The following is a 23,126-nucleotide window of genomic DNA, read 5'->3' on the forward strand; positions in this document are numbered from 1 at the left end:
TGCAATGTCAGAGGACCTGGGTTAGATTTGAAGCGCCCACATGGTGGCGCACAATCCCATGTAACTCTAGCTCTAGGGTACCCTGTAAGCTTTTCTGACATCCCCAGAGACCGGACACAAAACGAGGTGCACACACAAACACTCAGGCAAAACACCCCTACACATACATTTTAAAAAATACAGAATTCAGAACTGATTCCCACCACACTCCTCCCCACTGAAAATACCTATTCAAAGCATACTTTGGGGACCTGGACAGATGGCTCAGAGGGTAAAGTCACCTGCCCATCTGAATTCAGTCTCCAAGACCCATATGACAGGAGAAAACTAAGTCTCCCTGTTGGAACGCTGGCATTATGCTGACCCCGCCCCCTGACAACAGGCGGGGCATGCACAGTGGAGTGCCACGTCATCTCCACCTCACTTGTTAATTGTTATGGGGTGTAATGAGTCAGTACGCATGCCAGTACGCATGAGCAAGCTTCCCCTTTGAAGTGACCAACTCCAAGTGGTCGCTCTCTCCACGTTTTCCCTCTCCCCCCTGGCTCCACACCTCTCTTCCCATTTCTCATGTCTGTCTCCCGCCTCTGGCTCTCCAGCCGCTGTACTAAACTATGGTTAATGTACTCTCTATGGCTCGTGCTGTATCGCGCCGGTCCCGGTTCCATCTTGCGCCTTTTTCTTTTTTCTAATTTTTAAATTTTTACAAAAGAACAACACTCCCAAGTTGACCTCTGTTCTATGCTCACATACCTTGCTCACACACGCACACATGCACACACACACACACAAATATATATTGTTTATAAAAGTATAAATACATATATACATTTATGCTTATAAACATACAGAGAGAGATCCTATGTTTGCTCTCTTTCTATAGTCTTCATTGACCACTGGTATGGATATCCTATTAGCATTGAAAGACCCTGGCCCAGTCTAAACAGGCAGCTGAGGCTTATGGAAAATTCCGTTTCCCCCACAATTGAATAGTCATTGCTATCAGAAGGGAGCTCTGCCCAAGGATACAGGCTGCTGGGTATCTGCTGCGACCAGATGGCCAGCCCAGCAAGATTGGGCAAGCACAGAGACCTATTGTTCCTCAGATAGGGCCAAGGCCGAGACTTGAGTTCCAAGCAAAACCTCAATTGCCCTCGTTCTGAGCCCCAGCCTCATTTAAATTGCCCAATCAGGGTCCTGTTACTAGGCTTCTCGCTTCTGTACTGCGCTTTTTGCTATAAAAGAACCCCTGAGTCCCCAGCTCGGGGCTCTCAGTTCCCGAGACTGAGATGCCCCGGGTACCCGTGTATTATCAATAAAGCCTCTTGCTGTTGCATCCAAGCTCGTGGTCTCGTTGTTCCTTGGGTTCGGGTCTCCCTTCCGTGAAAGTATCCCTCTTGGGGTCTTTCAGCATAAACTCAGATACTGCCTGAAAAGGCCCAAGGTAAATAACCAGTGACATTCCTATTCTCAGGCTTTTATGATCTGGGTCAAAATACAGAGCAAATAAATAAATAAATAAATAAAATTTAAAAAAAAGTAAATACCATTACACCACAAACCTAAATGCATTTGCAGATTCATAAGCAGTCTACTCCAACCTAACAACTCAAAGAAAGGCATGAGGCCTACACCCTGTGTGTCCTGAGCTTTGTGTATGGGTGTTTACATACACCTATGTCTGTGCACCACAAGCTTGCTGTGCTCGCGGAGATATCTGACGCCCTGGGGCTTAGGAATAGAGTTATACACAGTTGAGAGCAGCCTGGTAGGTGCTAGAAACTGAACCTAGATCCTGTGCACTTAACGGCTAGGCCATCTGTTCAGCCCTGTAATGGGCATTCTCATTATTATAAATTCCATCCTGACTAAATCAATTCCATGCATAAACAAATACAGCTGAAATTCTACTGAATTTTACTCAAGTTTTATAATCATGGTAAACATTGAGGACTGTAAACACAGTGTTTTGTTCTGGACACTAGCTTAGCACACAGAAGCATCCTTCACACACACTAAGATGTTCTCCCATTTCGAACATACAAAGTCATCTCGCCAGCCCCATTCTTTTTTTAAATTACAAGTGCACGTGCTTGTGTCAGCACGTGGCTGCCATAGCGCTTTGTAGAAGTCAGAGGGCAACTTGGCAGTCGTCATCTCCTTCTACCACGTGGGTCTCAGGGTTGAATTCAGGCCATCAGGTCCAGCAGCAAGCACTTTTGTGAAAGACCCGTCTCTAGGGGCCCAAACACATTCTCTTAATTGCGTCTGCGTGGAAGACGGCGTGATGAGACTTCCGCTCTTAGTCTGTGGGGTTTCACTAAGCCCTCTTCATTACATTTGGAAAGCATTTTGTTTCGGGAAACAACAGCAATGGTCAGAATGAGGCGGGACAGAACAGGGACAAAGTCAGAGCACCTAGTGAGGACTGCAGACTTAACATTTGAAAGGCACAAGTCGCCCAGGAGGAAGGCAAGACATTTTCATATGAAAACAAGAATTACGATGCTAAGAGACAAGAGAAGCTTGAAGTTGCGAGAATACTTCAACATAGTTTAACACTCAGAAAAGGCTTGTACATACAAATAGCTAAGAGGCAAATAAAATGGTTCTCTTGGTAAAGGAGTGTATGCTAAGCCAGACAGCCTGAGTTCAATATCTGAGTTCCACATGGTGGAGAGCACCAACTCTTTGAAAGTGGTCCTCTGACAACATGCTTGCACACACTGAGTTAAACTAAATGTAAGAAAATTTTAAAAATGGCTAAAAGTAACTGTTGCCGTTGTTGCAAGAAGAGGCAGGCTGGAAAGTAACATGTGGCATATAATACTCAAACGCAAGCCACTAGGTAGAGACGGACATGCGACTTTCTAAGTTGTGTGTTCAGTAAAGCACCCTCTACACAGAAGAGAGCAAACTAAGCTGCTGCCCTTTGTCCCTGCATCTCCTAATAAAGTTGGACCTGTTTCCGCTGCCGGTGCTGTTTGGGGACCTAAGAACCTGAATCCCAGGAGCGGGCAGGGGCATCGACTCAGGTATCAAAAGCTCAGTAACAATTACTGAGAGGACCACACCTCTCCCCTTCCACTTGAAGGACTAAAGCATGAACATGAACAATTCCAAAGACAGGGAAACACTTGTGCTCTGCATTTCCCCGTTAACTGGCAGCCGTGAGAAACACTGAGCACTGTGGATTCCAGACCCTGCTGGTGACCCACGCCTTTAATCCCAGCATTCAGGAGGCAGAGGCAGATGGATCTCTGTGAGTTCGAGGCCAACCTGGTTTACAGAGCTAGTTCCAGGACAGTCTCCAAAGCAATGCAAAGAAACCTTGTCTCAAAAAAAAAAAACCAAAGCAAAACAACAACAAAAAAGAATTAGAAAATTCAGGGTAATTAGACCTGCCCTGAGGAGACAGGAACCACACATCGTCTGGTGCACGAAGCCCACACTTGGGACTGGAATCCCACACCGTTTCTGGGGCTGGGGGTAAACAAGTCCCCACGACAGACAGAAGCACACAGGGACCTCTCAGCAGAAGTCTCAGAACTGGCCTGGAATTAGAATATTGCCTTCTGGTCCCACAAAAATCCCGATTTGACAATTCAGCCCGTGCACCCGAAATTCTTGACCTGAGCTCCATGATCCGAGACAGGAGGATGGACGCCCTACCTGATTTGAGTGTCGAGTTATTGGGTCAACTTTTCCCAGAGAGATGAATAAACGTTTCTTTGCCCCCATTATGGAAACAACTACAGACTAAAGAACTTGGCTCACTCCAGTCTAACTTGGTAAGACAGTGAGTTTAATTAGTGATTCACAGAAACATGCGAAAATTCTGGGCCACCAGCCACACCACCGAAGGAAGGCTGGGAGCCAAACCTCACAACTGTCCGTGTTTTGAGGGACTTTGGCCAAAGAGCACCTCTCGCCAGCAACCGTTAACCGCCCTGGAGAAGGGCGGGGCCCCGGGAGCACCCTCTACTCTCCAAGACCCTCTCAGAATCTCTTAACAGACCCCTAGTTTCCACCAACCCCAAAGCTCAGATAGCATCTTGGGCCGGTAGAAAGGCATCTCGTTGTACCAAGTGCATTTTAAACCCGCGTTGGATTTATGACTTTCTTTGCTCTGTAAAACGAGAAACTGCTTCCAGGTTGTAACATGAAATCAGGGTATCCTAAATCTGCGTTCCAGGACCACGGGTCTCTCAAAATGTCTCCATAACAAAACTATCTCTTACTCCCTTTAAGATGAAAGCTGTGGTTTTTGACACTTGGTAGAGCTCTGGTTTACGTCCTGGGCTTGTCGTCCAGCGCCACAGAAGACACGAATATACAAAATAACCTCAGCAGCGGGGTCAGGAGTTAAAAGTCAGTCTAGGCTACGCCGTGTAGAAAACATTAAATACGAGTCCTTTCTATCAAATACCTAAAACTTGTGTTTAGGACAAGGAATTCAAATCTTTTTATCTTTCTCACCTAGTAAGACTTCTATGCAAATGTTTTGATTCCCCCACCTAGCAAAACCTTTATTTACACAAAAGCCCCCTGCCGCGTTAGAGGGATTGGAGGACTGAAGCTGGGGCTGCCCGCCCCACCCCTCCTCCTTCATTTGCTGTGAACCCTGTGCTCTTTCCAGGCCAGCCAGTTGAATAAGACTGTGACATCGATCAAGAGCGAGCCTGAATGGTGCTCTCTTTCTTTTCAACCCTCAAGTTATTTCTAACAACAGTGAATGCCAGAGTAGCCAAGGCTGTACAGCAAAACCCCAACAAACTAAATCAAGACCGATCGCTGAAATCCAGCTAACAGACTGTCAGGCCCCAGGGCTGGGCTTTCAGGGCTGTAGGCTAAAACATCGTGTCTGTTTTTTATGTCACTCTGGGAATGGTTCTGCTGAAGGGACCTGGGGAATGGGATCTTCCCATCCCTTTGGTTTTGTGGGTGTGGGCTGATGTGACTGGAGCCTGTGAAAAGACGGAACAGGAAGTGTCTCCCAGCCTGTGAGCTTTGCGTGGGAGCCTCAGGAGAAGCTACGAGGAAGCAGCCCTCCCGCAGTGTGTCTCTGTCCCCAGGCAGTGAGAGCGGAGAACCGACAAAGCGGTCTTCTTAGTCACGTTGGCTAGCCAAACAAGTCCAGCGCACACCAAGTTACACAAAGCCTGTTTTAAAAGCCACGGTAGTTTGTGTGGCTCCAAACTAGACAAATAGCAGCCAGTGGTGCTTGGCGCAGGTGGTCCCGGGCAGTGCCAATGTTCCTGTTTTGGTTATGGACCTTGACATTCATCATTCACGGCAGAGAAAAGTCTGGACCCCCAATGCCCAACTGTCAGCAGGCTCTTGCTTCTTTGTCTTCCTTCTCTTTCCCCTCAGTTGAGTGCAACTTGTATGGCTACACGCGGAAGGTGATGAAGGGGGAGAGGCAGTCCGTGGAGACGGAAAGAGGAAGTTGCTTATTCTTTCGACCACTGGCAACAGGAGCTCATGGATCAAAGCCGGGCGTTGGTGGCGCACGCCTTTAATCCCAGCACTCGGGAGGCAGAGGCAGGCGGATCTCTGTGAGTTCGAGGCCAGCTTGGTCTACAAAGCGAGTTCCAGGACCCTCCAAAACAATACAGAGATCCCTAGAGACCACCAGGAAGACAGACCCACCAAACTGTAAAAGCAAGGTTTAATGATTGTTCATCCACCCATGACAGGGACCCCGTCTAGCAAGCTGACGAAGAAGTCCCCAGAGGGAGTGAAGTTCCCTGTCTACTGCTAGGTTTTATAGAAAGTTGTTCCTTCCTGTCTACATTCACATGACTTTCCCAATACTGGATTTGAACACTTCTGAAGATGCAGAAAAAAAAGACCTGTCTCAACCGTGAGTTGATATATACTGCTCTGTTATACCTTAGGTCTCACTGTGGGTCACACGTCAAAGTTTAGCTACCAGCTAGTGTTATGAGATGTACTGGTAATTCCAACATTTTTGAAGGGTGAGGGAGTAGGAGCCCAACTTTCAGGCTAGTCCAGGCTACATAGGGAGAGTCTACCATCCTTGCATACACAACATAGATAGTATAACTTTCCAAATATCTGTATCCTATGAAAAATACTCATTCAGTCTACCTCCATACTGCTGTCTGGCAGGTAGTATTGGAAAGAACCTCAACTGTTTGCCTGGCAGGATCTGAGTTTGTAACAGAAGCTTATATAGACACGAACAGTATAGAATTCGCTTCATTCCCCTTTCCTCCCTTGAAAGTTTGCAGTTTCCTTCACTACTGAGTAGATACAGACAACTAAAACTCCTTGTAGGGCTAAAGAGATAGCTCAGCAGCTAACAGTGCATATTGAGCTTGCAGAGGACCTGTGAATCCAAATCACAGTACCCAGGTTAGGTGGCTCATAACTGTAACTCCAGCTCTTGGGTAGATAATGATCATTTCTGGCCTCATACACAGATAATTATAGGTTTTAAAAATCTCCTTTGGATATTAACTCTCAAATGAGCTTATTATTTGATGCACTAAATGATCTTATTGGATACTATTGAGTAATACCCAATCTCCAAGAGACTCTATTTCTTGTCTCTATTATTACTGGAAAAAATAAACAAATAGACACAAGCAAGAGAAATAGGCTTCAATGTGTGTCAGCAAGTAACAGAAATGACATAAAGCAACGCTCCTTAAGAAGTCCTCACCCAGCCAGGTGATGGTGGTGCACACCTTTAATCCCAGCACTTGGAGTCAGAGGCAGGAAGATCTTTGTGAGTTCCAGGCCAGCCTGGTCTACAGAGGGAGTTCCAGAACAAACCCATACCCCCTCAAATGTTTCTTACTTCACCCCACCAAGACCTTTCTCTTAATCCCTGTGTTTACAATCTATACTGTGATGCAGTTTTAAAAACTCCAGCTGTACTAAGAAAGAAAAGCAAACAGAAAGGAAGGAAGGAAGGAAGGAAGGAAGGAAGGGCCAGTGAGAGTTGACAGCATGAGACAATAACAAGCCGCCATCTCTCTGAACACAGCCATGCATAATAATTTACTATGTATTTAAGTGAGAACTTCATACTCAAAGCCTTTGGGAAATCACAATGGAAAACCTCATTGAGGCAAGCATAGAATAAGTTCTCATAGGAACGAGTTACCCATAAAGAAGTGTTTGAATAAATTAGTCAGGGCCAGCAGGATGGCTCAGTAGGTAAAGGCACTGGTCATCAAGTCTGAGGACCCAAGTTTAATCCCTGGAATGAAGGTAGTAGGAGGAAAAAAGGGAGTCCAGCAAGCCCCATGCACACACAATAAATTTAAATCTAACACTTTTCTCCAGAAATGCATATCCTGACAAATCTGTACCACCATGTCTGGCTTCCATTCACTTTTGCTATGCACCATGGTGTTTCTAGAGTCCATTCCATGTAACCAAAGTCAGCCAAGAGGCGAGAGGAGGATGCCTTTGAACTCAATTTCCTCCTGTTTCCACCAGGAGAGTTTTAGGCCTGGGCTCTGTTACTCCTGTTTAGTGCTACAGATTGACCAAGATCCTGTGGTGTGCTAGGCCAGCACTCCACCAAGTGAGCCTCGTTCTCCACGCTCCCAAATCCCTGTTCTTATGTTCTGAACTCTGGCTGTTCTGGTATTCACCCAGATTGACCTCAAACTCAATCAGTCTTCCTGCCTCAGCCAACTCAAAACAGGTATTTGTTCCGTATAGCTGTCCCCATCTTGAAATTACCCTGAGAAGTTGTTTTGTGTCATTATGTCTCATTGGTACAAATTCAGATCTGGTCTAAAAAGGATGAGAGTAAACAACCAATGATATGCTTTTAAGTTTTGTATTAAGATGCCTCCTATCAGGCCTACTCAGGATGGGATGGGTAGTCTAACTTGATAGGCTGCTAGGGCCCAGGCTCTGAGCCTAAGAATTCCAGTAAAGGCACTATCTGGAAAGTAGCTTAGCACACCAAAACCCTTCCTGTACACTGAGATGGTTTGCCTTTTCTTCCCTAAAGGGTCAGACATACACTTTCCAAATTCCCACTTTCTGCCCCAAAAGAATTAGCTCAGTTTACCAGCAGAAACAGACTTCCTAAGAGTTAAGTCTCAAACCCTGGGACACAAGGCTGAGGAGCTTATGCAACACATCAAAGCCAACCTGGCAGCCAGGTTCTCCCTGGTTCCTCAGCCTCTGTACAGAGTCCTTTTGGCTTGTATACCCTGCCCCCTACCCCGAACCTCAGCCCAGGGGCCAGGCACTCTTTCCTACATGATCCGACCATTTTGGTTCCCTGTCTTTTTGTACCTTTGGCATCCTGGTTGCTGCACCTGGTTCCCCTCTTTCCCTCTTCTCCTCACAGGTCCAGGGTCATATCCACTCAGGAGTCACTGACTCTGGCTATGCTCTCCCTTTTATCTACAGTAAGCCTCCCCCTCAGCTATACCTAAGGGCAGTCATGTCCTTTCCTTTTTATTTTTATTTTTTCATTCACTATGAAGCCTTAAGTTTCTCTCCTCTCTCTAAGACTGAGATCTTTAGCCCTCCTATCAAAACATCCTTAAAAGATAATGCCTACATGAATAAGGAGGTTTATTTATTTTTATATTTAAGAATGTTTTGCCCACAGTGTGTATCTGTGTTGTATACGTTATTGACACACAGCCTTAGAGGGTGGAGACGTTCCTGAAACTGCACGGAATTAAAGATGATTGTGAACCACCATGTGGGTGCTGGGAACCGAACCTCCACTGCCACAGCAGCAAATGCTCTTAACCACTCACTTTAACACCGCTTTCAAGTAAGATCGAGTCCTCCCTTAATCAGTATTTTATTTTTTAAAAGTGAAGGTGGAAAAGCAATCTAAAGTGCAGCAAGAGAGAACAGGTGGAAAACAAGGTCTGAAAATAGCTGTCAGGACTCCAAAGTCAGCACATGAGAAACGGTCAGCAAAGAATAGACACATACGTGTGCTGTGCCCAAATTCGGAACCCCCAAATAACCAAGAGACCTGATCCGATGCAAAAGCAAAAGGTCTTTAATTTTAACGAGTTAGCTGTATTAATTCGGTTCTTCCATCCGTCTGACACAGTGGGTGGAGCAAGAAGGAACCAGAGGGACTTCATTGGGACAGAGCAAGGAGAGTGTCTGGGGTCCACAGCAGTCTCAGGACTGGTGCACTACTGTCCTGTGTGGATTGGTCAACTGAAGCTGCAGGTAGGTTGCTATGCACATCTAGAATCTGCAGGTAGGTTGCTATGCACATCTAGAATCTGTCAGTTCCTTGCTTCCTAGTGACTAGGAGGTTTGGGCAAGGTCCGGAACTCAACAAGTGTTGCTGAGTCAGCGGCCTTGGTCTTGCTGGATCTTTCTTCAGCCTGTCATGGCTGCCAAAGCAGGGGGCTGAGTGAGGGTCTGGTCCCTTCACTTGAAAGTAATCTATGGCTCATTATAATACTAAAACGAGATATGTGGCGGTTGGATTGATAGTCTGCAAAGAAAAGTGGGTATAGTTTATTAACAGATTTCCAAGGAAGGAAGCTGGACTGAGCAGGAAGAAAAGTTCTGTAGCTTAAGGAGCTCATTTGAATGTAGAGTGCTTTTCTTTGCAGACTATCAATCCAACGGCCACATATCTCGTTAGTCCACTCTGGGTCTGCAGAGTTGAGGTAGGGAAGCCCGGGTTGCCACAGCTGTTGAAGGGACCAGACCCTCACCCAGCCCCCTGCTTTAGCAACCGTGAGAGGCTGCGGAAAAGACCCAGGGAGGTGTAGGCCTCTGACTCAGCAACACGTGCTGAGTTTCCCGACCAGTCACTAGGAAGCCAGATGCCCTCCATGTGGCAAGGAACCAATCAGAAGTTAGCTGGAGGGCCCTGGATGTGCTTTAAGCTAACAGTGGCATGCAGAGCATAGCAACCACCGTTGGAGGCCTGTAGGCCATAGCAATCAGTTGACCAATCAACACAAGACAGGGTGCCCAAGCCCAGAAGTGCACCAATCCTGACTGTTGTGGACCCCAGATACTCCCCTTGCTCTGCCCCCAAAATCCCTGCTCCTCCAACCCTCTGGTTCCTTCTCGCTCCACCTGCTGTGTTAGATGGACAGAGGGACTGAATTAATACAGTTAACTCGTTAATTGATTAAAGACTCCTTGCTTTTGCATCCAATCTGATCGCTTAGAGATCTTGGGGTTCAGAATTTGGGCACAACATTGTAGGAGCAGTCCTGCCCACTTCACTCCCCGGAGTCTGGGGAATCTGGGTGGCTGGGGGTGAAGCAAGTGGGACTGTTCCCCTCACTCACCTGTGTCTTTCCCCCTCTCCAAGCTGCACACCAGAGCCCTCTGCAGGAGAGCTGTCTAACTGCAGCACCAGAGAAGAACACTCCCCAAATTAAGCCGGGTCCTTCTCCTCCCACCACCTGGGGATTGGCCATTTCCACCCATCCTCTTGGCAATTCTGTGGTGCAGATCCCGCCCAGGGATTTTAGTTATAGTTAAACAAAACTTGATACTGGAGTTTCTGAGTGTCCTCTGTTTCCCTCGAACTCCCCCGAGAACATCACATTTAGTGTTTCAGGGAGACGCCTTGATCTCAAAGGAGTGTTGGTAGGTCAGGTGAGGCCTCCGGAACAGGCGAGGGGTCTTGAGACTGTACTACTTCCAGAACTTTGAAGAAGGTACTCGACTTTGTAGATGATTCTCTTGAATCATCTCTCACTATTAACTCAATTAATAAAGATACCGCCAGAAGGACGTTAACATTGTTAGCTATCCAGAGGAAACTGAAGCTTTAGCACTACAGATGACTGAAAAGAGAACCGGGGTGTGAGCGGTGGGTAGTTTGGAATCACCTTTGGCAAGCAGCCTGTGTTTCACACCAGGATCACAGTGAAAACCTGATGCAGGCAGTCTGTGGGGGGAGGGGAGAAGAACTCCTGTACAGGGAGGGGGGAGGCTGTGGTCACACTTGGTCCTCGACAAACAGGGCAATATTTAACCCCATCCAAATACTCCCTTTTATTAATAGTTCAAAGTTTGGTTTATGATCAGACACATCCTGGGACTAGAGGCAGTGAGCTTGTTCAGCTTAAACTGCTTTTAGGTGTATATACAATAAGGTAAACCAGGTCCCCAGAATGCACAATTAAGAGGGAGAAAAATCCTATAATTACCATATTTGCTTATGCATGAATGTGCATGCATATAATTAAAAGCAAATGCTTCATGGGAAAGAACGCGCTTACTGAACAGTTACAAACTCAAGCCGGTCAATCAGAATATAGCCCGCACATACCTCAGGGAAATCCACATGCTGGAGGCAGCGTGGGAACACATTCCCAGTGCTCGGGAGATGGAAGCAGGAGGAGAGAGAGGTTCAAGGCTAGCCTGTGTGACGCAGGGATTTGGAGGCCAGCCTGGGCTACCTGAGTGAGATGGGACCTCCTACACACAAAAAGATGAACCATGTTCTCAACCTTCAGAGCCAGACTAACAGGTGACACAGGGCATCAGACTGTCAGTCCCCGATACTGAGGTGGGAGAACCTGAGTTACTGATGCCATTGCTGCAGTGCAAGATGACGTGTCATTCACTAATTAATTAATTATAAGAAAAATGATTCAGTCTTTACAGGACTTCCCATTCAACTTTGAGTATGGACATGACAGATAGGATAACCACAGCCATGCCAGCCATAATACAAAGATAAATTATATTTCTGAATTAAACACAGCTTCTAACCTGCCTTTTTGTGTGGACTTTCTTCATTATTTTTCTTTTGGCATTGTTGCTACTTGATGATTATAACCTCAGACAATTTTTCTTTTAATCTGCTCTACCCTTGGATTCATTTTACAATGTGTTCTATACTTTGATACATTCTTGATCTTACCCATAAGTGGATTTTTATTTATTTTACTGCCAAGGGGATTATGCTCCTGAGAATAAAGTACACAAGGCTGACTCTCCTGGGACAAGCATGTCTATGGCTTTCCTGGCTTTCACCATTTTGGACTCATTGGTTTACATACTTATATTACTTTCTCAAGACCATGCCCTCCCCATATACATACACACATATATATATATACATATATAATTTTTATTGAAATTTTAGCTAGATTAATTCATTGCATTTTAAGTATTAATGTTTTACCTGCATGTATGTATGTGCACCACAAGCATGATTGGTTCCTGAGGAGCTCAGAAGAGAGCATTGGGTCTCCTGGAACTGGAGTTAGATACTTGTGATCTACCATGTAGGTGTTAGGAATCAAACTAATGTCCTCTGGAAGAGAAACAAGTGCTCTTCATTGCTGAGTCTTCTCTCAGTAGATTACAAACTTATATAAATTTTATATTTTTTAATTTGTGTGTATTGTTGTTTTGCCTGTATGAATGTCTGTTAACCATGTACAAGCCTGGTGCCTGAAGAAAGTAGAGGTGTTGGATACCCTAGTACTGCGGGTGCTGGGAATTGAACCTAGGTCCTTTGGAAGAGTAACCAGTGTTTTCACTGCTTGAGCCATCTCTCCAGCCCCAGACCTTTCATGTTCAATCTTGTGAAATCTGTATTTTCTAGATATATAACATTTTCCAACTAAACACCTATGACAGAATTCAAGTCAACCCTGATGACAGGAAATCCAAAGCCTCCTCTTCAGTCTTTTATAAGGCAGGAAGAGAGAGTGCTGTGGTCCCTCTTAGAGAACGTAGTATGAAACTTATTCATCATCAGCCTTCTGTACATTGCAGCGGGAGCACTGGAAACAAGAAAGCATACGAAAGGAAACCAATTGACGGAAAAAGACTGAAGCCACTTCCCATTTGGGCCACCTACAACCAGCCGAGCTTACCCACCAAGAGTTTACAACGTGTGTAGAGAAGTAATTGGCCTATAAATTGTCATGAGCCTCATGACCCAATGACTGTTTTTTTTTTTCTGAGATAGAGTTTCTCTGTGTAACATTCCTGGCTGTCCTGGAACTCGATTTGTAGATCAGGCTCACCTTGAAACTCATTGAGATCCACTGCCTCTGCCTCCTGAGTGCTGGGACTAAAGGGGTGCGCCACCATTGCCTGGTGACCCAATGTTTTTGAGTGTATGCATTTTTTCAGTTCTCTAGCCCACCTCTATTCTCCAGGCTGCCTTTCTCTTCTTTTTTAAGTTTTATGTTTATGTCTGTGCATACATGATACGTGTGCTACAGTTTGGGTGTGTGTGGGTGTGGGGAGGTATTGCCTAGACTCACGGGTGATGGCTAGAGAAAAGCTCTGTGGAGTCAGTTCTCCCCACACACCCTTCTGTGGGTTCTGGGGATCAAACTCAGGTCACCAGGCTTGCATGGCAAGTGCCTTCACCTGCTGAGCTATCTCACTAACCTGCTTTGAGTTTCTTTAAAGCTGCTCCCGTTACTATTACTAACTATAGCTCCTCATGCAGGTTTTTTTTGTCCTGGGACACAAGAACCTGGATATCTTAGTAGGTGTTCCCCAGACTCCAATCTGTACCTACAACAGCCTGGGCTGTTACACAGAGAAGCCCTGTCTTGAAAAACCAAAAAAAAAGAAAAAAAAGAAAAGAAAAGAAAAGAAAAAAGAAAGAAAGAAAGAAAGAAAACACTTATGAGGGGCTGGGAAGATGGCTCAGTGGTTAAAAGTACATACTGCTCTTCCAGAGGATCCAAGTTCACTTTCCAGTATCCATAGCCACTCACAGCACCCTGTAACTCCAGCCCCAGGGAATCCAATGCACTCTTCTGGTCTCTACAGGCGAGAGAGAGAGAGAGAGAGAGAGAGAGAGAGAGAGAGAGAGAGAGAGAGAGAGAGAGAGAGAGAGAGAGAGAGAGAGAGAGGGAGGGAGGGAGGGAGGGAGGGAGGGAGGGAGGGAGAGACAGAGACAGAGACACAGAGACAGAGACAGAGAGAGAGGGGGAGGGGGAGGGAGGAAGGTAGGAAGGGAGGGAGGGAGGGAGGGAGAGAGAGAGACAGAGAGAGAGAGGTGGAGGGAGAGGGTTTGGGAACAATGGACCACATCCTACCTAGGAGGGATCAAAAGAGGGCTGGATTTGGGGAGGGAGTCTCCCCTGCTCTCTCCATTAATCTCTCCTCCCGCACCCCCTGCCCTGCACACATAGCAGAAGCTCATAAGCACACTTACACCCCGTGTGCATAAATAGGGAAAGACAGAAGACCCCTGGGACCAGCCTCCCTCACCACTGCGTTCCCATTGAATAGGAGTGAGAACCATTAGATAGAACTCATTGAATAGGAGTGAGAACCATTAGATAGAACTCATTGAATAGGAGTGAGAACCATTAGATAGAACTCATTGAATAGGAGTGAGAACCATTAGATAGAACTCATTGAATAGGAGTGAGAACCATTAGATAGAACTCAGCAGCTTTTGCCTATGCTTTTGACCCTGATAAGTTGTCTGAGGTTGCGCCTCGTCTGGAAGTGAAGCCCTGATGTGCTTCCCAGACCTGGCCTCCTCAATGTCCAGAGCAGCGGTAGAGCCTGTGGGGGCCCAACAGGAAGATAGGGAAAAGCCACAGCAGCAATGGCCGGCAATGGGAATCAGCGTCACCGAGGGCAGCCATGAATGGAGCCTCCTCCACAGGGCTTGTCACACTTGCACCTTTTCTGGGTGATCCTTTGGAAGTAGGTATCCAGCCCAGTGATCTGGACAGTCAGGGCTGTCTTCTTCTGAACATAGACTCCATGGCAGCCGCAGGAAATCACTCCTTTGACTGGAAACTGGGTGATGCATGGTATGTTAGAAGAGCAAGAGTCATCCATTCATCCGACTGCCTGGACACGACAAGCGTGCCCCTGGCAGCTGCATGGGCCGCCTGCAGACCACACTGTCCTGACAGAACTGGGCATCAGGATGTCTTTTTGATGCTGAGACTGCTTTGACCTTTAGGACCACCATCCTCCCCGCCCCAAGACACACAGAGACACACAGACACACACAGACACACACAGACACACTCAGACACACACAGACACACTCAGACACAGACACATAGTCATAGACACACACACAGTCACAGACACGCACAGACACAGACACACAGTCACAGACACACACAGACACAGACCCAGACACACACAGGCACACACACACACAGATACAGACACAGACACACACACACACATAAGCACATGCACACACAGACACACACAGACACACTCAGACACACACACACACACACACACACACACACACACACACAAACACACACACGGCGGTCTGGGTCCCTGAGGCCACACAGGTCTGGGAGTTAGGCCCTTTACCACTTCTGTCCTCTAGGAGAGATGTTGAAGCCCACTGTTGATCCTCTAGCAGAGAAACCACCCCTGCTCTGTGGAGTTGTCCCAACTTTACAATGGCTCTGGTTTCGCTTTCTGAGAGGAATGGTTCAGATTCCTCAACCAAAAAAGTGCAAAGGCTTTGACATTTGCTTAAGTCACATAAAATAAATGCGGTCTCCGGGCTGGAGAGATGGTTCAGTGCTTAGGAGCACCTCTTCCAGAGGACCTGTGTTCAACCACTTGGTGGCTCATAAGCTTCTATAGTGGGATCTGATGCCCTCTTCTGGAATAAAGCCATACATGTAGGTAGAGCACTCATACATAAGATAATCTTAAAAACTAGAAGTATGGTCCCTTAAAAAAACAAAACCTGGGCCCAATAGAAATGACTCTGCAGTTAGAGTGCTTATAGCTATCACAGGGTACCTGAGTTCCGTTTCCTGCACCTGCATCAGGTGGCTCACAAGGCCTGTTGAGGTCACTGCTTTCAGGACAGGCATGCAAGCTACACACACAGATGAAACACAAAGGGACTATTTAAAAAAGAAATGTTTATACATCCAGGGAGGAAGATTCAAAGAATCAGAGTCTCTTTCCCTCCCAAAGGTGCTGCCCCAGGTGAATCGAATCGAATGAAGCCTCCCTCTCTGGCTGCTGCTGCTCTGGGGAGAGGAGCCGATCTGTCCCTCAGTCTTCACTGGTGATGAGATTCTCGATGTAGGCGTCCAGCTCCTCATCTGAGCTGATGTTGATGTCCTCCTGCGCTTTCTGCAGGAGTGCTCGGACATTGGTCCGTAGCTTCTGGAGTTTCTCCTCTGCCTCCCTGAGCTTTCTCTGGGAGATGCGCAGGCTCTCCTCGGAGGCCCTGGCTCTAGAGTCAGCACAGCTTTGGTAGGAAATGCAGAGATTCCGGAGCCCTGCTTCGTATTGCTTGAAGCACTCTTTCAGAGGAAGAGACAGCAACTCTTCTGAATTCATGGCACGCAACTCCTTCTTGGATACAGAAAAGCTCAGAGGCATAAAATAACGTAGGCAATTCCAGAGAATCTGGACCAGGAGGTCAATGGTCTCATGGTTGGCCTTTAGAGCAGTAGTGTCAGGTTCAATGCAGAAGCAGTCCAAGGTGGGGGAGCCCTGTGAGGCCATCGCCTGCAGGTCCCCCGTGTCCTCCTCGTCTTTCACGTGCCCTTGCTGCCAATCAGTGCTCTGATACTCTGCTGATGGCTTCATCAGCCATACGTTTGCACTGCCTTTTTCCACCCAGCAGTCTCTCGGTGTGGCATCCCCGGGCACATCTTCAAACTTGACTTTCCACCACACCGCATCCTCGCCTACCTCCACGGCGGTGACATGGCCCCTGTAGCACTCTCCCTTCACACACACCCCTATGTACAGCCCTTTATCTTTCTCAGCTGCCGTGAGGTCAGTCGGATTCTCTTCCTTGGTACTGTCTGAGAGCTCGTTTGCCTGAATCTTTTCCTCATCCACAGACAGCCTGGCCCGTTTGCACGACTCCTTCCTTCTCTCCTCAGCCTCCTCATCATCAGAGACCTCAAGATTCCACTGTACCCATGAGGGATTAATGGGTGAATCTGGCTTCTCTGTCACTGGAGTCTTCATGGCTTCGGGGGTTTCCACCTTGCAAAGATTGTTGGAATTGGGGACTACAGATGTTGACAGGAATTGGAGCAGAGTGGGCTGGGGTACAGTTTTTATCACGGGGCTCACCAGCTGTGGGGGTATCTCAGGTGACTGGAGCAGCATGGCCTCTGTTTGGGCCACCAGAGCAGGAGATTTTGGGTTGGGGCAGAAGATTGAAGCCCTCTGGAGCTGTCTGGATGGTCGAGGAGCATGCATGGACTGGGATCTTCTTCGGGTATTCTTGTTCACTCCACATAGAGGTTGATGACAGTGAACCCTCTGAGTGGGACATGCGGTGAAAGGTCTCATGGTTGCTTCCAAAGGTAGTTTTTTCAGGTCACCTAGGGAGCAGATGGGTTTGGTTTTCTTCAGGACCTTAAGCTTCCTCTGCTGTTGGTGAATTTTCTCTGTCAGCTGCTTCTGCCTTTCTTCTTGTGTCTTTGGAACCCTTTTTAAGATTCCCATGGGAATCGTCTGCTTCAGTTCAAAAGCCTCACACTGGTCCTGCTCAGGGTCAGGGTTCATGGAGCAAACCCAGTTGTCTGGGTAACCTTCTTCTACTGCACTTAACTGGAAGGGGAGGGTCCTCCATTTCAGACACAAATTACACTGTATGGTGGCCGGGACTTGCATAGCCCTCCGGCGTTTAAAATGCAGCTCATCAGATGGGGGTCGGCTCCAGTTGGCAGAGAGGTAGCCAAACTCATCCCAGAACTTAGTGATTCCATACTTGGCAATGGCTATGTCCTTCCAGTATTGTACCAGGTGCTCCCCCATCGCCTGCAGCAGGTGGCGGTACTCCTTGGCATCAGCAAAGTCTTGCTTGTTGTGTGTAGGCTCCAGGACCAAGTAGGGCACATCAATGATCCCAACAACCCCACCACAGGTCATGCCTTTTTCCAACTGTGGGCCAACTTTCTCATACATCTTGATCAGACGGCTGCAGTTGTAGATAAACATGCCATCATGGTCCCGGTGTTCAATGTTGACACCAAAAACAAAATTCAGTTCCTTGGGTTCTTTGAGGGCTTGCTGCTTGTCGTCTTTGATCCTCTTCTTGACATCAGCTTCTCTTCGCAGGGCGATGGCTGTATTCTGGACATGCCGCAGCATCACCCTGGAGTCCCGTGAGAGGTCTCCACCTATGTGCATTTCTAATGCACGAACTTTGCTCTCTGCTTCCCGGGCCTTCTCTTCAGCAAGCCGTGCTACTTGGTCTGCTTTCTTCACCTCTTGCTCTGCCCGGGTCTTGAACCGGCTTGATGTGAATGTGTACTTCCTAGGCTTGTACAGGCAGCAGGAGAGCTTTTTGGTCTGCACCTTGTGACCATGAATGAAAATCCTCATCCGGGGATCGATGTAGAGCATAGCAACATAGGCACAGAAGGAGTACTGCTCTGGCTTCATGCCTTCTTGGGACAGCTCTGCCATCTGGATATCTTTTGGATTTGAAGCTACGTCTAGCTCAGGCTCTCCATTATCCATGAGTTTGAGATTAAAAATGATCACCAGGGTTCCACTATTCCCAGAAATCTTTGTGAACTGGGCCATCACTTCTCCCTCAGTGTGGAAGGGAGAATATTTGTAGATGAGCTCTGTCTCTATGGCAAACTTCTCCACATTGTCTGTGACAGGCTCTCGGGTCTGCGTATCCCAAGTAGGCAATGGGACTATCACTTCATCAATGCCTTCTTCCTCATGAAAGGTTCGAGACAGAAAGAGGCAGCTCATGGTGTCTTCCTTCTTGGTGAATAGGATGAAATCCTTCCCAATACGCATTGCGCCTGATTTGAGCCCATTCCCATACCGCCCGATCTGTGTGGACTCGGGTGATCGTTTGCCTGATTTCCCAAATTGGATCACACTGATGGCATCATTTGGGTCCATTCCCACTCCATTATCAAGAAAACAAAGCATGAATCCTCCTCGAAAGTCCTCTCGCCTTTCAGCATAAATATCTATTCGGGTGGCAGCAGCATCTCTTGCATTGTCAACCAGTTCAGCAAGAGCACCAAACAAAAATTCGTGAGTGGTTGAATTTGTGTGTAGATACTCAAAGGTTAGTTGAGCCCGGTTAAGACTGCTGTAATTAGTGAATGCCATGGCCCTCCAGTCGTACTCACTGAGAAATATAGTTATTGAAGCAGATTTTCTGGGTTCTGCTCAGCAAAGGGTAGTTCTTGCTTCTTAAGGACAGATGAAACAATTTATCTAATAACTGTCCAAAATACAGAGACAGTTAAATCTGGGACTGGCTTCTTTCTTTTAATCTTTTCAATGACTATGATGTCATATGGGGATGCTAAACCTGATTTTCTAAAGAACTTTGAGTGCTGTTTTCTTATTTCATTTCAGACAACCTGGGTCAAATGTTGATAGTCCTTAACAGTCATAGAGTTGACTGCTACTGTTTTATCTTGACATTCTTTGAGCCATTTCCTGTCCTAAATTTTCTGATGAGAAGACTTACCAATTCAGAAACCTACTTTTATCAGGAAACTTAACTTTCACCTACATCTTCACCAGCAGAGACTGAAGTATGCTCCAATAGACACAGTACTGGGGTGACCCTTACCAGAGGAGGTAGTTGTACATCCTGTGTCCCCTTTAGCAACTGATAACGGTCTTTGGGTCTCCTTTCCAGTCTTTCAAATTCAAACCCAGACTAAACCCAGCTTGATGTTACGCCGCAGTCACCTCAGGGTGATGTGTGAGCTCACAGTGGTCAACGGGGCCACCCAAATCTCCTGTGGCGAGCAGTGGCCCTACACCACCTCCCTGCCAGGCCTGGGTCCGGCGGCCACTTCCTCCCTCCTCCCAGAGGGGAGTGAGTCTGCCCTTTCTAGACCCAGACCCAGGGTGTAGGACAGTTACCAGCACAGCTCAGCAGTTCTCGCGAGCTGCCCGAGCTGCCCGCAGCTCCCGGAAGCCCTCGTCTGTCTCTTCCTGAGAACTGGAATTTAACGGTCCGCCCGCGCGCTTGGAGCCACCGCTGCCTCCGCGGAGCGCCACCTGTCGGTTGCATTATGTCTCTACAGTACTAAAGTCGGGAGCGGGACTGGGTGCTGGACCAAAAGAAGATAGAAGTTAACAGCAACGAACTCAGAGTTTGCTGCTTCTCTGCCATCGCTCAAGCCATCTCTGTTTCTCTTTTGTGTCGCTTAGTGCGCACAGCTATGGGCTTTATTTTATTAAACTTTTTTTCTTTTTATGTTATCTGCGTGAGTATATGTCTCTTGTGTGTGGATGCCTTGAGAACTAGTGGGTCCTCTGGAGCTTGAGTTACAGGCAGTCTTTAAGTTTCCAGGGAATCGAAGTCGGATTTCCAGGAAGAGCAGTAAACTCTCTTAACCGCTGACTCATCTCTCCAGCCCCAAACTCTGGTCCTTCTTAAATTCTTTGAACAAGATGCCAAGAACCTGGATAGACTAGTACAGACTCCGTTAATAACACTGGATCTAAGGAACCTATATTTGTTGTTGTTTCGGGATTTGAATAGTGTCTGTCTCCATGCTTCTATATTTAGTTAGCCATTTTTTAATTAATATGGGATCCTTGCTATGATGTGTATCCAGAGATTATTTTCTGTTGGTCTGGTGCCTGTGTTTTGTGGCATTTGCAGGTTTGCCCTCCAGAAATCTAAACTAGAAACAGTGATATAAACCCACTATAAGGCCAGGAATGGTGCATGCCTTTATTCCCAGCATCCAGCAGAGGAAGGTGGATCTCTGTGAGATAAATGCCAGCTTGATCTGCATAGCTGCATAGTGAGTGTCAAGCTAGCCAGAGTTACACAGTGAGGTCCTGTCTTTACATTACAGTCTAAGAACTGCGTACAACACACAGCATGCAGTTTTTCCTTGAGGAAGGTGGGGAGGAGCAAAAAGCACACAGGACATTAAACTTGGGGAACTATAAAGGAACATTAGAGGTAATGGGGATGATAGTGATAAGGCAGAAGAAGAATGACTAAAGCACTTTGTAAAAAAAAATACCATAATGGGGGAGGGAAGAGATGGATGAGTGGTTAAGAGCACTAGCTGTTCTTTCGGAGGACCTGGCTTCTCCAGTATTCTATATGGTGACTCATAAGCATCTCTAATTGCAGATCCAGAAGCTCCAACACCTTCTTCTGATCTTGAGGGACCCTGCACACATGTGCTACACATATATACATACATTCAGGCAAAACACCATGCATATGAACGTTTTAAAAATGCGACGTCATAATGATGTAGAATACCTTGAATGCTGTTTAGTTTGCTTTAAGTTTATGTGTATGGGTATTTTGTCTGCATGTGTGTCTGTGCACCATGTGTATGCTTGATACCCAAAGAGACCCAAGAAGGGTATCAGGGACCCTGGAACTGGACTTAAAGACTTTTTTGAACCTTTGTGTGGATGCTAGGAAAGAAACTGGGTTCTCTCCAAGAAACGCCAGGGCTCTAACCACTGAACCATCTCTCCAGTCCCCCTTCTATGCTAATTAAAAAAGCAGAAAATTAAAGATAAGTCAGACTACTCCATTGCTTAGGAACTAAACCTCTTGGTGTGCACCTAGGAACCCCTAGGTCTTCACGGAGTCCACTCTCAGCCTTTTCTTGCAGACATCTTCATTCTTTTGTGACTCTCTACCAGGGACCCACAACTTCCACAGTAGGCTGGGAGGAAAGCAGTCGGCCTCACTGTTCTTCCTGTTCTCTATTCTTGTCTCTTCAAGATTAAGCCCTAGGACTGCTACAAGATGCCTGCCTGAGCCTTTGTTCTCAGAGCCTCCTTGAAAGTCCGCCTCTTGTTGCAGACCCAGAGCCCCCAGCTCTTCCACAAAAGCCCTTCCAGCCTTTCTTTGTAGATAATCTCTATTCCTTAGGACTTGAAATCCACCTACAGAACTGCTTCTTACCAGGGACCCCAAGGCTGCCACACCTGGCTGGGACTCAGGGACCTCCAGAGTTGTCACACTTGACTAGGGCACAGAGTAAGAAACAGCAACCAATGAATAGAACATAGATCTAACAAAGAGGATGGCAGACATCTACAGCAAGAAACACTGCAAGCACCATAACTCCAGATGTTTAGAATAGAACATAGATCTAACAAAGAGGATGGCAGACATCTACAGCAAGAAACACTGCAAGCACCATAACTCCAGATGTTTAGAATAGAACATAGATCTAACAAAGAGGATGGCAGACATCTACAGCAAGAAACACTGCAAGCACCATAACTCCAGATGTTTAGAATAGAACATAGATCTAACAAAGAGGATGGCAGACATCTACAGCAAGAAACACTGCAAGCACCATAACTCCAGATGTTTAGATCCTAACACAAAAACACAGACATGGAAAACGGGAAAAAATGTGTCTCCTACAAAAGTCTATCAATCCTATTGTGTTAGGTCCCAAGAAAAGCAATTTAGCTGAAGTTCAAGACAAGAACTTTAAAATAAAAATTATCGATATGTTCAAAGATCATAAAGAGGATGTGAATAAGTCTTTTGTTTTGTTTTTTGCTTTTTGGGGACGGGGTTGGCTGTGTTGGAACTTGTTCTGTAGACCAGATTGGACTCAAAATCATAAAGATTTGCTTCCCAAGTTCTGGGGTTAAAAGCAGGCACTACCACCACCCTCTGAATAAATAAAAGTCTCAATAAAGATGGTGAAATCAGTAACAGTTGGGTGGAATAGATAAAACAATACGAGACATGGAAGGACAATTTAATAAATAGAATAGCCAAAGAATACTCAAACTGAAATTAAGCTAGAAATGAAAAACTCAAGCTGTCAAACAAATATCTCAGAGGTAAGCCTCACCAATAGATTAAAAGTCATGGAAGAGAGTACTTCAGGTCTTGAAGACAAGGTAAAACAAATGGATAGCTTAGATTTAAGAAAATCATATAAAAAATCCAGGTGCAAAATACTCAGGAAATCTGGCACACTATAAAAAGACCAAATCTACAAATAATTTAAGTATAGAGGAAGGAAAAGAGGCCCAGGTCAAAGGAACAGAAATCTTTTCTTTTCTTTTCTTTTCTTTTTTTTTTTGAGACAGTGTTTCTCTGTATTGTTTTGGAGCCTGTCCTGGAACTCACTCGGTAGACCAGGCTGGTTTCAAACTCACAAAGATCCGACTGCCTCTGCCTCCTGAGTGCTGGAATTAAAGGTGTGCCCCAC

General features: G+C 46.4%; 1 protein-coding gene across 1 annotated transcript; it reads right to left on the reverse strand.

Annotated features, from left to right (window-relative positions):
* Positions 1–15,840: 15,840 nt before the first annotated feature.
* LOC101836230 (ATPase MORC2B-like) lies at positions 15,841–19,854 on the reverse strand. Its single transcript, XM_005081394.4, has one exon. It carries the CDS (start codon positions 19,048–19,050, stop codon positions 15,994–15,996), a length of 3,057 nt encoding a protein of 1,018 aa, XP_005081451.1. The 5' UTR covers positions 19,051–19,854; the 3' UTR covers positions 15,841–15,993.
* Positions 19,855–23,126: the final 3,272 nt, after the last annotated feature.

Source organism: Mesocricetus auratus, unplaced genomic scaffold (assembly GCF_017639785.1).
Source record: "Mesocricetus auratus isolate SY011 unplaced genomic scaffold, BCM_Maur_2.0 Super-Scaffold_100676, whole genome shotgun sequence".
Classification (NCBI taxonomy): domain Eukaryota; kingdom Metazoa; phylum Chordata; class Mammalia; order Rodentia; family Cricetidae; genus Mesocricetus; species Mesocricetus auratus.